The sequence below is a fragment of the Taudactylus pleione genome, unplaced genomic scaffold (genome assembly GCF_031769625.1).
Source record: "Taudactylus pleione unplaced genomic scaffold, aTauple2 ptg000006l, whole genome shotgun sequence".
Classification (NCBI taxonomy): domain Eukaryota; kingdom Metazoa; phylum Chordata; class Amphibia; order Anura; family Myobatrachidae; genus Taudactylus; species Taudactylus pleione.
The window spans coordinates 14,773,367-14,789,930 of NW_028284409.1; the positions used below are offsets into that span (position 1 = coordinate 14,773,367).

At 42.8% G+C, this 16,564-nt stretch overlaps 1 protein-coding gene across 1 annotated transcript in view; it reads left to right on the top strand.

Moving 5' to 3' along the window:
• ECT2L (epithelial cell transforming 2 like) overlaps nucleotides 1-16,564 on the top strand; it is a 116,057-nt gene that overhangs the window by 86,600 nt on the left and 12,893 nt on the right. Inside the window, exons 19-22 of the mRNA XM_088451735.1 lie at nucleotides 3,656-3,812; nucleotides 4,501-4,566; nucleotides 7,445-7,533; nucleotides 10,044-10,216. Of these exons, the coding sequence (XP_088307861.1) occupies nucleotides 3,656-3,812; nucleotides 4,501-4,566; nucleotides 7,445-7,533; nucleotides 10,044-10,216 (485 nt within the window). The remainder of the gene's footprint in view (nucleotides 1-3,655; nucleotides 3,813-4,500; nucleotides 4,567-7,444; nucleotides 7,534-10,043; nucleotides 10,217-16,564) is intronic.

Below are 16,564 nucleotides of genomic sequence, written 5' to 3' on the forward strand. Positions count from 1 at the left end.
TTCAGGGAGAGTTCAGGGGAAATCGTGTATATCGGCTGATTGGGAGCAAGTCGGTATGTGTGTGGGCACCTTTAGAATGTAAGGCAGCCGAGAGGGGGGGAGGGAACGTGTACTCATTATCTAGGCCTGGGCTTGTTGGAGGGACCCGAGTTCAAAGCCGCCCCCCCTTCCTCTTACCTAGCAGCAGCAGCAGTCTCTCGCCCCAGACCAGCACACGCACACAGTGGGGTCAGGGAGGCTGCTGCCGCTGACCAACAGTCTCTCTGTGAAATGCCCCTAGCTGTGTGGCTCACAGTGCCCAGCTGTAAATACTTTTTTAAAATATTTTTTCTTAAGGGGACATGGCCATGTCTCCCGTAATTAGGCCACGCCTCCAGAAAAGTACCCGGGCCCAGCCAAGATTTCTATGGCAGCAGTATGCCCCATTAATGTAATGTGATTACAGAGAACATTACAACCAGTAATGCAATGTACTGTATCACAGCGTTACTTTCACAGAGAATTATATATCAGTGAGTCACTGTGTATTTGTATGCTTATTCTCCAAATTCATTCATTTTAATTAATAAAGAAAGGTTTGTTTGTCCCATAAATTTGTATCTGTTATTGTATAACTTGCCACAGTGGTACAATGTGATATTTGGTACTTGGGTTATTTGTATCCACTGTTAGCTCAAGGTGAGCCAAACTGATAATATCAAATGGAAACAGTGTACCTGTTATGTTGCCAAATTTCTTGCCTGTCTCTAGGAAGCTTGTGATGGAATGGTCTCTAAAGTAGATGGATAAATGTGTTCTGGCAAAGTGATGTTTTCGCTGGGATGCAGTTACCATGAGAACATTCAAAATGTTGACACTTATGATGTCAACATTGTTGAACATGTCAACATGATCACATGTGAAATGTTGACAGTCTTTAGGGAGTGGAGCATTAGGGTTAGACTGAGGGACGTGTGGGTTAGGGGTTAGGCGGCGGGAGGGGAAGGTAAGGGTTAGGCTGCGGGACATGAGGGTTAGGTATTAGGAGGAAGGTTAGGATTAGGGTTACTCACCAATGGAAGAGCTGCAGAATCAGTCTGAAGTTATCATGACATCACCGCTGGAGCCGCCGGACCTGCCAAACATGGTATGTCACTGCTGGGAATGTTTTCCCGTAATTCTAATCCTGTCAACGTCATCACTGTCAACATGATGAATGTCGACATGCTGCATGTTGACATTATGGCCATATCGACATTATGAATGTTGACATGATGAAAGTCAACAAAATATACCACACCCGTTCTCACCACAGGGATCATACCTGTCAGCGTGGTAAGATCACAATTGTTGCATTATTTAAAGATATATTATGTAAGGCTCTGTGGACACTCCCGAATAATAGTGATTCATTACGGAGAAAGTAGAATACGTAATTATTATATGTTACAACCGTGACTACAGGAAGAAGTATATTGCTATCTTAATGGTGAGAAAAAGTTAATTAACAAAGGAAGACAGACAGTCCATGTGTAGGCCTTTCCTTTAGGAAACTTGCAAAGAAAGCGAAGGTGTTAGTGAGTAAGTGAGTACAGTGTTGTACCCTATCAAAAGGCAGTTGGAGGCAAAATAAGAAAATAGGCTTGCCTGGGCCATGAAGCACCAACAGTTGACTGCTGAAGACTGGAAGGAAGTCTTATGGAGCAAGGAATCAAAATGTTAAATCTTTGCTTCATCACACAGGATTTTGATACACCATCGAGTAGGCGACAGGATGGTTCCTCAGTTTGTGACACTAATTGTCTAAGAGGCGCGATTGTGATGGTTTGGGGCTCTTTTGCTGGACCCCAAGTCGACGGCTTGCACAGAGTGATTTGCATCCTGAACGCAAAACCACATTGAGCTGGTTTGGGATTAACTGTACAGAAGAGTGGAAGCAAAGCAACCTACAAGGGCTACACGTTTGTGGGAACTTCTGCAACAGTGTTGGGAACAAGTTCCTAAATAATATTTGATTTCCATCCGAGTGTGTTCAGTGGTTATATCTGCAAATGGTGGCTACTTTTAGTCGAAAAATTATATTCAATTTTGCTAAAATTATTCTATGATATTTTTTAATTTCCAAATGTTTACTTGTTCTATGCTTGAATTTCATTAAAACTGCATAAATTTCAATAAAAAACTGCACAAATTGTGTTCTTAAACAAACATATATATATATATATATATATATATATCTATATATATATATATATCTATATATATATATATATATATATATATATTATGTCCAACAAGATGGACTGGGGCACTCACCACCCAATACACAAAAGTGTTAAGTGTTCTTAAACAAACATATATATATATATATATATATACATATATATATATATATATATATATATATTATGTCCAACAAGATGGACTGGGGCACTCACCACCCAATACACAAAAGTGTTGGAGCAAAGATAGCTTTATTGTTGAAACAGAGCAATTCCATTGGAATTGTGGCAACTTAATGTTCTTTTTCAACAATGAAGCTATCCTTGCTTCAACACTTTTGTGTTTTGGGTTCCATCTTGTTGGACAAAGATAGATGTATGCGATCCTAAAAGATCTTGGAGACACCCCCGTTTTAAATATATCGAATTGGTGTGAGTGCAGGATATCCGGGAGATATATATATATATATATATATATATATATATATGGTAATATATACAGGGGCTTTTTCTGGGTTGGGAGCACATTTGCCTTGGTGCACATTTGCACCAAGGCAGAACCAGTTGCAATACTTGGGATGCAAATAAAAAATTTTTTTTACACTGCTATTTACATTTACGCTAGGACACGTCCCTCCCAAACCTTCATCTGCACATTTTAAATCTGCCCTACCTGCAGTGCAACCTGGTTTTGCCAAGGTGAAAGATTCTGTGCTGTATATGGCCTACCCTACCCAAGCTTAATGCTAGTCTATGATGTAAGTCAGTTACATGATCAGGTCAGAGTTGGTGAATCTCAGCCAGCCTGTATTTTATAACTGAATGGAGGAAAGTTTCATGTCTGTTGGCAACATTTCCGTGGTCACAAACACATTAGTATTTAATCTGAACTTGATTAATTTTTCCTGAATTTCGCACTAGGGAGTGGATGTTCTACTAAAAGAAACAAAAATTATTGGGATACATTGCAAGCTACCATTTGTGTTTTGTGAATGGTAAAGGGGTCACATGACCAAGATCCGTGCCGGACCCGTGTAAAAGGGGGCGTGGCCTACTCACAGGAGGTGTGGCCATGTCCCCTTAGGTTAAAAAAAAAAGAAGAAAAGTTTTGCGGCGCATAACCAGTGGGGGGCACAATCAGCCTGATTGCTCCCCCCGCAGGCATAGGAGACTGCTGTTACTGCTTCTTAGCAGCCGTGAGCAGTCTCCCAGTGCAGCCCAGAACACAGCAGCGTGTGCAGGGCTGCTGTGATGTAAGAGGGGGAGGAGCGGTGCGGGACCTGGGCCCCCACCGGGCCCCTCTAGCAATCCCAGGCCTGGGTAATTAGTACCCACTCCCCACCCTCTCTGCGCCCCTGAACATGACGGCAAAGAACCTAAAATGCTGGTCCACACACATGTATGAAAACTGTTACTTTTTGTAGCTTTGTTATTGTCATTTTGTTTTGCTGTAGTTTACAGGAGTTGTTGCTTTTCCCTTCTATTCGCTTTGAAGAGTATGTGAATCTTTTGTATGCTCTTCGCCTGCATACACCTCCAGAGCACCCTGATCGTAAAGATTTAAATGCTGCCATAGGACAAATAAAACAGTACAAGCATTATATTGTACAGGTTGGTCACTTCAGTTTTATGATTCATGTAGACTTTCAATGTGTTTAATTTAAAAATGTTATTGCACACGTGGGTATCTAGGAAAACCATTCTGCCCAAACTTACTGCATTACAACTTCAGTCTTATATTTTCTATTTTACGGGGCCCATACATTTAGCCGCTATAGCGGCAATTCCCCATTCTGTTGAGATCGGCAAACCGGGGCTTTCTAACATGTAGTTTTCCACTGATCTGCTGACGGATTACCGATCATCGATGGCCGCAGATAGGCTGATTGGATCTGCAGTACAGGGAATCATGGTGCTAATGTATTACAATGCATTATAACGCATTACAACTTCTATAACTGTTTAATACAAGTTTGCCTTAATCCCTGGGATTGCACTAATTACATTAAGAATTATTGAAAAGTATTTTTTTTGCAGATTTTTTTTTTTAAATAATGAATTCTAACTAAAAATATATTTATTCTGATACAGACTGAATAGACTAAAACCCATAACAGACTGAAATAATAATAATAATGATAATAGATTGAAACCCATAAAAAATTGTTGTGAAGGTCCTCTAACCCTTCAAGTTGATAACTAACTAATTTTAATTAGGTCCTCTAAATGGGACAAATTATAACATATATTTTCTTTCGCTGTGGTAATTATATTAACAATTAATTGTATTTTTTAATAGCTGATGGCTAGTTTGGAGAAGGACACTGAGCTGGCACACATACAGAAAAATATTCAGGGCTGCCCTGTAAGTAGTAAGTAAATGGTCTCTGTATGACAAGCTGAGATGTAAACTATATAAAGTATATGAATCATCCCAACTGTGTAATCTGTTAACTATGGATTTTGATAACACTCCTTGTGAAAAAAGGCATTTTATCCAGTTTTAAATCCAGTGCCTTCACCATATCCCACTGTTAGTAATTCTTTAACCTGTCTACACTTGTAGTGAAAATCCCTTTCTACTGTACGTCGGCAGCCAAACAGCCTATTCTCCAGTTATAAAGGAAGTGATCTTGTTACCTAAACAGCCCTTCATGCACAGAGTTTGCTCCTTTTTAAGTTCCTTTATGGGATGTAGTCAGAATGTCAACATTGAATGTTGATGTGTTCAAAATGTTGACATTTAACATGTCGTCATGTTCAGAATGTAGCTACATGAAATTAAGATTAGGCTGCAATTAGAGTTACGGTTAGGCTGCAATTAGGTTTAGGTTAAAATATGAGTGTCACCATCCTAATTGTCAACATTCATAATGTTGACACATTGAACAGGTCGACATTTTGACAGTTTTGACATAATGAATGCAGACATGACTTTCCACACTCTCCTTGAATACATTGTAGAAATTAGGTCACATCTAAGACACATTTTTTTCGGTGTCATCAATCTCAATTTGTCCAGCCTTCCATTTCAACTTAATCCTGCCATCTATAACTAGGTAGCCTGCCTCTGAGCCAATTTCATACCCAACCCGAATATACTGCATCCTATATGATAATAGTAATTGCAGAGAACCTCGGTACATATAGTTGCAAACATATGGTAAGCCACCAGCCACGCCACGGTGTCTCTGCTTTTGGTGGCTCTAACGCTACATAATAATAGCACTTTGGGTCATACATTTATGCATTTTCTTATGCTACATGATAATAGCACATACATTTATACAGTCAGGTGCATAAATATTGGGACATTGACAGAATTTTCATATTTTGGCCTCTATTCACCACCACAATGGCTTTGAAATGAAACAAACAAGATGTGCTTTAACTACAGACTTTCAGATTTAATTTGAGGGTAATTACATCCAAATCAGGTGAACGGTGTAGGAATTACAATGGTTTCTATATGTGCCTCCCACTTTTTAAGGGGCCAAAAGTAATGGGACAAACTAAAAAATCCTAAATCTAACTTTCACTTTTTAATACTTTGTTGCAAATACTTTGCAGGCAATTACAGCCTGAAGTCTGGAACGCATAGACATCACCAGACGCTGGGTTTCATCCCTGGTGATGCTCTGCCAGGCCTCTACTGCAAATGTCTTCAGTTTCTGCTTGTTCTTGGGGCATTTTCCCTTCAGTTTTGTCTTCATCAAGTGAAATGCATGCTCAATCGGATTCAGGTCAGCCATTAACTCGGATTCAGGTCAGCCATTAACTTGGCCATTGCATAACATTCCACTTTTTAGCCTTAAAAAACTCTTTGGTTGCTTTTGCTGTATGCTTCAGGTCATTGTCCATCTGCACTGTGAAGTGCCATCCAATGAGTTCTGAAGCTTTTGACTGAATATGAGCATATAATATTGCCCGAAACACTTCAGAATTCATTTTGCTGCTTTTGTCACCAGTCACATCATCAATAAATACAAGGGAACCAGTTCCATTGGCAGCCATACATGCCCACGCCATGACACTACCACCACCATGCTTCACTGATGAGGTGGTATGTTTTGGATCATGAGCAGTTCCTTTCCTTCTCCATACTCTTCTCTTCCCATCACTCTGGTACAAGTTGATCTTTGTCTCATCTGTCCATAGGATGTTGTTCCAGAACTGTAATGGCTTTTTAGATGTCTTCCTGTTTTTGTGGCTCACCAATGGTTTACATCTTGTGGTGAATCCTCTATATTCACTCTTGTGAAGTCTTCTCTTGATTGTTGACTTTGACACATATACATCTACCTCCTGGAGAGTGTTCTTGATTTGGCCAACTGTTGTGAAGGGGCTTTTCTTCACCAGGGAAATAATTCTTTTGTCATCCACCACAGTTGTTTTCCGTGGTCTTCTGGGTCTTTTGGTGTTGCTGAGCTCTCCGGTGCGTTCTCTCTCTTTAAGAATGTTCCAAACAGTTGATTTGGCCACACCTAATGTTTTTGCTATCTCTCTGATGGGTTTGTTTTGATTTTTGAGCCAAATGTTGGCTTGCTTCACTGATAGTGACAGCTCTTTGGATCTCATATTGAGAGTCGACAGCAACTGATTCCAAATGCAAATGTCATACCTAGAATCAACTCCAGACCTTTTACCTGCTTAATTGATAATGAAATAACGATGGAATAGCCACACCTGTCCATGAAATAGCTTTTGAGTTGATAGTCCCATTACTTTTGGCCCCTTAAAAAGTGGGAGGCACATATAGAAACCATTGTAATTCCTACACTGTTCACCTGATTTGGATTTAATTACCCTCAAATTAAATCTGAAAGTCTGCAGTTAAAGCACATCTTGTTTTGTTTCATTTCAAAGCCATTGTGGTGGTGAATATAGGCCAAAATATGAAAATTCTGTCAATGTCCCAATATTTATGCACCTGACTGTATATTTCTATATTGAGCGCTAATAATAATAATGTATGAGCCAATTTAAAGTATTATAAGTGTGTGACTCAATTAGCAGCTAGGCATTGCGTTGATGTGCTGCTCCGGAACAGCAAGTTGCAGACAGAAACATTATTAATTTTTATTGTACCCCACAGAGGTGCATAAGAAAATTAGTAATATTGCGCATAACAAAATAGGCGGATATATGTACAGTTGAACATTGCGGGTTGTTCGGTGCCACATTGACCGCTATACATCTATGTTTTTTGTGGAAATAAATGTGACTGCTATGTTTTGTTGCAGAATTTAATAGAAGCCAATAGACATCTTATTAATATGCAAGATGTATTTCTACTGCGCTGTATCAATGAAGACATTAGTGCATCCCTAAGGTAATGCAGTGCTTAGATGATTTGTTGTTTGTGCAGATTAATCTTTTCTGTTTTGTAATAATGTAATGAAAACAGCAATAACTTCAACAGTATTTTACATGGATAAATGTATTCTAGGGAATGTGTCTCCATGTTTCAACTGGACAATATCCAGATATATTCACTTTTGGGTTGACGAACATGCTGTGTGGCCACATAATCACCAGATAGTCATAGAATGGAGCCATTGTGGTCAGTTTTAGAAACATATTGAACTTAGTCTTCATGTTCCTCACGCCAAGATTGAAACCATTTGTGTGTAATGGGATCTGATCGTCCTGAGTAATTGGATCTGCTGTTGGTAGACTGGTGTAAGGTTTCTCGGCACATTAGGCAATACTTCTGCCTACTGAATCCCCACCCACACATCAATACCCCCTTTCCAGCCCCTCAGGTGAAAGTGTGGCAGTGGCATCTTAGATGTTCCACAACCGCCACCTGTATTAAGTACAACGAGGATGCCTCTCTCATAGACATCCTTAATTTTGTTATATGTAATCTCAGGCCATTAGACAGCTGTAAAATGGTAGGTAGAGCCAGCCCTGGTTGCTGAAAGCAATGTTTGTGACATTGCATCCATCTACAGTATTCCCCTGAAGTGTCAATATGAATATAGTGGGATGTAGTTGACATCCCGGCGCCGAAATCCCGACAGGTCGGGATCCCAGCACCTGTATCCCGACTGCCAGCATCCCAAAGATAAGTATCAGTGTGTTAGGGGGAGCTTATGGTTAGGCATTAGAAGGAGGGTTAGAGTTAGGCACCGAGTAGGGAGTGTTAGGATTAGGGTGCGGGGACGGGGAGGTTAGGTTTAGGCACTGGGTAGGGGGTGTTAGGTTTAGGGTGCAGGGGGGAGTTAGGTTTAGGCACCAGGGAGGGTCGGTTAGGGTAGGGTTAGAAAAATACTTACCGTGGCTTCCTATAGGTGTTTGGATGCCGCTGTCGGTATTCTGACCAGTGGCATACCGACAGCCGGGATTTCATACCCAACCCGAACATACTCACTGGCTAACCTACCATGAAGGGTCATATGGTGATTTGCTCATGTCATTATAGATCCTCCCTCCCATCTGTTGGTACTAGGTACACAGGATTATAGCATTCTTCAACTATAAATCTTAAAGTGTAAAGGATAATTTATTTGATTCTGTGAACATTATAATCATCGGATGTCTAGGTCCTGTGATCATTGCTACCTAGCATTATGGTGTATTAATAATAAATGATTTGGTATTTGGTACTCTGTTGTAGATTTTGGCTTTGTGAATCTCTCCTCTAGATGTATTGCTGGTTAGTATTGAGTTCTAGTTTCTTGAGATGCAGGAGTTTCATATTTTTAGCACAAATATTTTCAATGTCTGCCGTCTTTTTCAGTTATCTTATTTTGGCCTCCAGATTTAATCCTAGTATACAGTATATTGTTCAGTCCTCTGGACACACTAAATAATGTTGCAGTTTTGGCACACACTGATCTGTCCTCATTGTAATTCAGACAAGTCTGCCATTTATATATTTATATAGAAAATACTTCACAGATACAATACAACAGGTCTACATAACCTGTAGCTCTCCAGGTAGCTAGCTGGCAGGCTACCGGCACTTGTAGTTCTATGACACTGAGAGAGCCACAGGCTGTACAGGCCTGCATTACAAGCAGAGTTTCCAGCTCTACCTAGTATGAGATACAAAAGAAATGAGACAAACTATTATCAAAAGGGTTATGTTAATGTTGCAATAAGATATACACAATCCACTGCCTCTAATACTGTGTTTTTTTCCCCTCACTATTTAGATCAGCACCTGTAAATAGGATGATCACATACCTGGGGTTAATTGAGAGTTTAGCAATGTTAGAGCTAGGCCAAGGGTTAAAGCTTGGGATTGGTCTAGCTTTTGAGAAGTAGTAGGCTAGAAGGCAGAATATAACATTTGGCTGATGTTGAAATATTGTTTTAATGCCTCTTTGGGGTTTTTTAATTGTATTTTTTGAGAACAAAAAAATTATATAACAATATACCGGTCAAGAGGTTGTTGAAAAGGACAATTTTATGTTGATCACTTCAGCACATGTACTCAGGGGGTGTGATATGTATTAGGTGCCTAACCCTAAGTCCCCCCTGGGAGCCCTAAACCTAACCCTCCCCCCCCCCTGCGGCTGTCCGCTGCGGCGCCCGGCATCACTTCGATCAGTAAAATGACAGGCGTCTGTCATTCAACCATCGCCGGGATTAAGTAGTCTGGAAGCTGGCGGTCGGCATTTAGACCGTCGGCTTCCAGCCTACATCCATACTCGGGTTCCTGTCCTCAGTGCTGCCAGGCTAGCCTTTCTATTCATTTGCTCCTGGTAACCCTTCTGACTAGTATTGTTTGGGACATGTATGTGTGTGTTTGCATTCCATAATGACAAAATAAGTGTTGTTATAATCCTAGCTGCAATGTTCTGAAAACTGATTTTCCTATGTAAACATCAGGATCTACGAGCACAACAGTGACTTGAGCCTTTTTCTGTTCAATGATGCTCTGGTGATATCCAGCCGGCATATTTCCTATACACCCTTCAAACGCACATCAAAGACCTCCCACCAGTTTACGGCATCAGTTTCCCTGCCAAGATTACTCATAGAAGACATTGCAGACACTAAATGTAAGTATAGATTCAACATATACATTTTTACATACTATAACACCACTTATGATTATGAATTACTGAAAGCAACAGTTATGTTGACTGTTTTATTAGCTATTCAAGCAGGCCTGGCCAACCTGTGGCTCTCCAGCTGTTGTAAAACTACAAGTCCCAGCATGCCCTGCCAGTTTTAGCATTCCCTAATAGCAAAACTGTAGCAGGTAATGCTGGGACTTGTAGTTTCACAATAGCTGGAGAGCCACAGGTTGGCTAGACTTGGATTGCAACAGGAATATCATGTAAATGAGTGTGACTTTTAATGATTGTCTTGACATTAGTATGTAAGATTATTATTATTATTATTACAAGACCTAGGATAGTTATAAATTTAACATATTTAGACTGGGCTAAATATATTAATGGTGTACAGTAGTGATTCGAACTGAGCCCTGGTCTGTTTAATCTCATTTATTTATTTAAAAAAAAAAAAAAAAGCTTGTAGATAACCTAGAAACTAAAGTAAGGTGTCTATGTTTGATATAAAAACTTGGAATGCATAAACTTGGGCTGGCCATACATCAGCAATCAGAAAAAATATTCACAGATTGTGACTTTTTTTTTTTAACCAATTTAAAGATTCCCTGATCCACCAATCTGCACTCATACATTACAGATATTTTTCAGTGACTTGCAGATCATTTTCAGCAAAGACAGATCTGCCAGTCTTGAAAGGTTCATCATTTTACTGATTGTTACCATACACTAGGGGGTATATTTACTAAAGTGCAGGATTTTAGAAGTGGAGATGTTGCCCATATCAACCAATCAGATTGTAGCTATTATCTTCTAGAAGGTGCTAGATAAACGATAAAAAGGATTTTGATTGGTTGCTATGGGCAACAACTTTATGTCTAAAAAACATGCAGTTTAGTAAATATACCCCTAGCAATCTACAGCCCAGATTGGTCTGTGAAATCCTTCATGTTGGGCAACCTGATTCATCAATTTCAATCACTTTTTGGTTGGAATCTGCGATTTTACACAATCACCTGCAAACTTGATTGCTGATGTATGGGGCCTTTACACCAACCAATCTAAGGCTCACCCCATCCTCCTTAATCTGTTTGCTGCCTTTTGTTAATGTCAATCATCCTGTCCTCCTTCATACCCTCCACTCCAATGCCCCAATGACGGTCCTCTCATGGTTCTCCTCCTACCTCTTCAACCAATCATTCTCAGCCTCTACATCTAACTCCACCTCCCCCTCATTTTCTGTACATGTAGGTGTCCCGCTAGAGTACATTTTCCGCCTACTTTTCTTTTCTCTACACTTCCTCACTAGGAAATGTCATCAGCTCTTTTGTCTTTACGTTGATGACACTCCCATTCTACCTACCCTTGATCTCTCTTCCTCCGTTCTCTCTTGCATCTCTGCCTGCCTGCCAACCTCCTCCTGGATGTCTTAGCACTTCCTAAAAGATAACATACACAAGACTGAACTCACTGTTTTCTCTCCTCCTCTTTATTGATAACGTCACCCTCTCCCCTGTACCCAGTGCTGGCCATCCCATTACACCAGGCACGCAGCTGTGTACGGCGCCAGGCTATAAGGGCGTCATCTTCGAGTCCTGAGTCCCTCCGCTGTGCTGTCCCCCACAGCTGCCGTCAGTGTGACAATCAGTCACACTGACTCATCATATGCCGCTGTGCACTGCGCAGCCAGCACCGCAGGTGCTGCCTGAACACCTCTCACAATGATGACAGTTTCGGGGCCGGACACTCCCATCTCCTCAGCACCTCACCCTAGTGTGAAAGCTTACAAGTGTGTGCCTGCCCGGCTGGTGGGGGAGGAGGGGCCTCACTCTCCCCTCTCCACAGCTCCTCCCCTTTCCACATTCCAAACCCCTGCTGCCTCTCTCTGAGACTGTGCTTAGACGCCGGGGATCTGATGTCAATGATCTTGTGACCATTCCCGGCGTTATGTGACGTCCAAGGAGGAGCAATCCATGTGCTGCAGTTCTGGGCACAGGTAAGAAAATGTTAAAACCCTGTATTTGTCATGCACTAGCTGTAACCCTCTCCTTGTCATCACCCTGTACCTCATTGGTCATTCTCTCCCTGTCACCCAGTGCTGTCAGCCTCTCCCTGTCGTCACCCTCTCCCTGTCATCACCCTCTCCGTCACCCAGTGTTGTCACCCTCTCCCTGTCATCACCCTGTCCGTCACCCAGTATTGTCACCCTCTCCCTGTCATCACCCTCTCCGTCACCCAGTATTGTCACCCTCTACCTGTCATCACCCTCTCCGTCACCCAGTATTGTCACCCTCTCCCTGTCGTCACCCTCTCCGTCATCACCTTTTCCCTGTTACCTAGTGCTGTCACACTCCCTGTCGTCACCCTCTCGGTCATCACCTTTTCCCTGTCACCTAGTGCTTTCACCCTCTCCCTGTCGTCAACCTCTCCCCGTCACCCTCTCGCTGTCACCCAGTGCTGTCAGCCTCTTCCTATCCTCACCCTGTCCCTGTCACGTAGTGCCATCGCCCACTCCCTGTCCTCACCCTCTCCCTGTCACCCACTGGCTGTCTCCCTCTCCCTATCTTAGGGTATAATTGTAACTCATCACCCAGGATGGTGCTGCTGCATAAGGGCCCTATAACACTTCATACGTTTTCATGTGGAGGCCTATGTGTGTGTTGTTTTTCATGCAAATCCAATGTGTTTTATTATTTTTATGTGGGTTTTTTTCTCATGTGGGGGTCTGTGTGTGTTTTCTTTTCTGCAAAGCGCTATGCGTTTTATTTTCACATGGGGCTCATAGGCTTTGCATGAAAAAAAACATGCGCTTTATCATTTTCATGTGGGGGGGTCTGTGTGTTTGTTTTTTCATGTTGTGGCCTGTGTATGTGGTTTTCATGTGGGGGTTAATGTGTATGTTTTTTTTTTCCCCCCTGTTGGGTCCATTGTATATTATTACTAAGGATTTTGCATGGTTTGATGCAGGAGAAGGTCCATGTGGGGTGACACCATTAGTTATTGCACTCGGGTACACCAGCCCTAGTGCCGCCACTGAGTAGTATTATGGTGCATACACATGGTCAGATTTTTCTTCAGATCTGAACGATAACGATTTAAAAAATCGTTCAATCGTTTGTATCTGAATGAAAATCTGATATATTTGAACGATGACCGATGCGTGTTCCCGATGGTCAGATAATGGTATCTGACATCTGATGTGTTTGCAGTCAGATTTGGACGATTCCATTCATTTTAATGCAGTCAAAAATCGTTCATAGTTATAATCATTCATATCGTTGGTCAAATCGTTCAATCGTTCATCTGACAAATCTGACCGTGTGTATGCTCCATTACATTATAACTGTGTGTATATAAAGCTGGTCTTTTGATCTACAGATTCTCTTTTATCATTGTTACATTATTACATGCACTCCCGATATTTAACACACCGAACTATGAGGCTTTTTTTCAACAGGGGGGCGCCAAAATCTATATCCGCTTGCCAAAAAAATTAGGCTCGGGCCGGCCTGCCTGTACCCCATGTCTGCTTCCTCAGTGTTATCCTCAGTTCTCTTCTTCACTCCCCACATTCAGGGTTATTCACAGTCCTGCCGCTAGCACCACCATAACATCTCATTGATGAAGCCTTTCCTCACCCAAAAAGCCACTAAAACTCTAATCCATAGGGGCATATCCAATTACCTGCGGGACCTCTCCCGCGAGTAATTGGGGCTTGAAAGTCCTGTGGCGTGGGGTTAAGCTATTCAATAAAATAGCTTTCTCCCCGCGCCGTTAACTCTGCTGTCGCGCGCGGGAACACACTGTTTCCGCGAGCAACGCGGAAACAGTGTGTAATACCCTCTCGCGCGAGGCCGAACAGGGCGGCCTCACGCTGATTTTACCTCGCACCTACAAGAGGTGCGAGGTAAAGTCAAACAGCGGGGACTTGCGCGCGGGGTCTCAGGGACACCCGCGCGTGGAATACCTGTTAATTGTATCCCGCCCAGCGCGGGCTAACTGAATATGCCCCATACAGTACTGCAGGGACTGATGTAAATGGACAAATATTCTCTGTAAAGCGCTGAGGAATATGTATGCGCTATATTGACTACTGGTAATAATTAATTATAAATATATACAGTGTATATAGAGAGATTGAGAGAGAGAGAGAGAGATTGAGAGAGAGATTGTTGAATACTTTCTTTACAGTTTAATATATATATATATATATATATATATATATTAGGGGTGAGCGGGTTCGGATTTCTGAAATCCGAACCCCCCCGATCCGAGGCCGATCCGAGTCAGGCTCGACTTTTCCCGCCTGACTCGGATTCTGAAATCGAGGCAAAACGTCATCATCCCGCCTTCCGAGTTTCGCGGGTTTTGGACCCTATATAAGGTACCCGCGTCGGCGCCATTTTCTCACTCGGCTGTGGACAGTGAAGAGGGAGGGTGGGAGTTAGGGCTGGGCTGTGTAGTGTAGTGTAGTGTAGTGTAGTGTAGTGCAGTGCAGAGTAGTGTTGTGCTGTGCTGCGCTGTGCTGCTGTTGTCCATAGGGGCTGTGTCCACTACTTCAAAGTCCATAGGGGCTGGCTGGACTGTGTTGTGCAGTCAGTTGTCCATAGGGGCTGTGTCCACTCCAAAGTCCTGTGGAGTGTCCCAGTCCTAAAGGGGTGCTGTAGTGTTGTCCAGGGGGTGCTCGGTCCGTCAAGGGTGCTCCCCCTAAGTGCTAAAAAAAAAAATATTTTTTCTGTGTTTGTGAATTGTGTGCGCAGTAGCCGCACGTGCATCGACAAAGTAGTGCCAAGCGTGTGCCTGTGTCATAAGTAAAGGGCTGGCTGGCTTGACCGTTAAAGGGTGCTGTAACCCCCAAAGTACACTCCAAACCAAATAACAAAATATTTTCTGTGTTTGTGAATTGTGTGCACAGTAGCCGCACATGCATCAACAAAGTAGTGCCAAGCGTGCGCCTGTGTCATAAGTAAAGGGCCGGCTGGCTTGACCGTTAAAGGGTGCTGTAACCCCCAAAGTACACTCCAGTCCAAACCAAATAAAAAAATATTTTCTGTGTTTGTGAATTGTGTGCGCAGTAGCCGCACGTGCATCAACAAAGTAGTGCCAACGCGTGCGCCTGTGTCATAAGTAAAGGGCCGGCTGGCTTGACCGTTAAAGGGTGCTGTAACCCCCAAAGTACACTCCAAACCAAATAAAATATTTTCTGTGTTTGTGAATTGTGTGCGCAGTAGCCGCACGTGAATCAACAAAGTAGTGCCAAGCGTGCACCTGTGTCATAAGTAGGGGTGAGCGGGTTCGGATTTCTGAAATCCGAACCCCCCCGAGCCCCCCCGATCCAAGTCCGATCCGAGTCAGGCTCGACTTTTCCCGCCTGACTCGGATCTGAAATCGAGGCAAAACGTCATCATCCCGCCTTCCGAGTCTCACGGGTTTTGGATCCTATATAAGGTACCCACGTCGGCGCCATTTTCTCACTCGGCTGTGGACAGTGAAGAGGGAGGGTGGGAGTTAGGGCTGGCTGGGCTGTGTAGTGTAGTGTAGTGTAGTGTAGTGCTGCTGTTGTCCACTACTTCAAAGTCCATAGGGGCTGGCTGTGTTGTGCTGTGCTGCTGTTGTTAATAGAGGCTGTGTCCACTACTTCAAAGTCCATAGGGGCTGGCTGGACTGTGTTGTGCAGTCAGTTCTCCATAGGGGCTGTGTCCACTCCAAAGTCCTGTGCAGTGTCCCAGTCCTAAAGGGGTGCTGTAGTGTTGTCCAGGGGGTCCTCTGTCCATCAGGGGTGCTCCCCCCAAGTGCTAAAAAAATAATATATTTTCTGTGTTTGTGAATTGTGTGCGCAGTAGCCGCACGTGCATCAACAAAGTAGTGCCAAGCGTGCGCCTGTGTCATAAGTAAAGGGCCGGCTGGCTTGACCGTTAAAGGGTGCTGTAACCCCCAAAGTACACTCCAAACCAATAAAAAAATATTTTCTGTGTTTGTGAATTGTGTGCACAGTAGCCGCACGTGCATCAACAAAGTAGTGCCAAGCGTGCGCCTGTGTCATAAGTAAAGGGCCGGCTGGCTTGACCGTTAAAGGGTGCTGTAACCCCCAAAGTACACTCCAAACCAAATAACAAAATATTTTCTGTGTTTGTGAATTGTGTGCGCAGTAGCCGCACGTGCATCAACAAAGTAGTGCCAAGCGTGCGCCTGTGTCATAAGTAAAGGGCCGGCTGGCTTGACCGTTAAAGGGTGCTGTAACCCCCAAAGTACACTCCAGTCAAAACTAAAAAAAAAATTATTTTCTGTGTTTGTGAATTGTGTGCGCAGTAGCTGCACGTGCATCAACAAAGG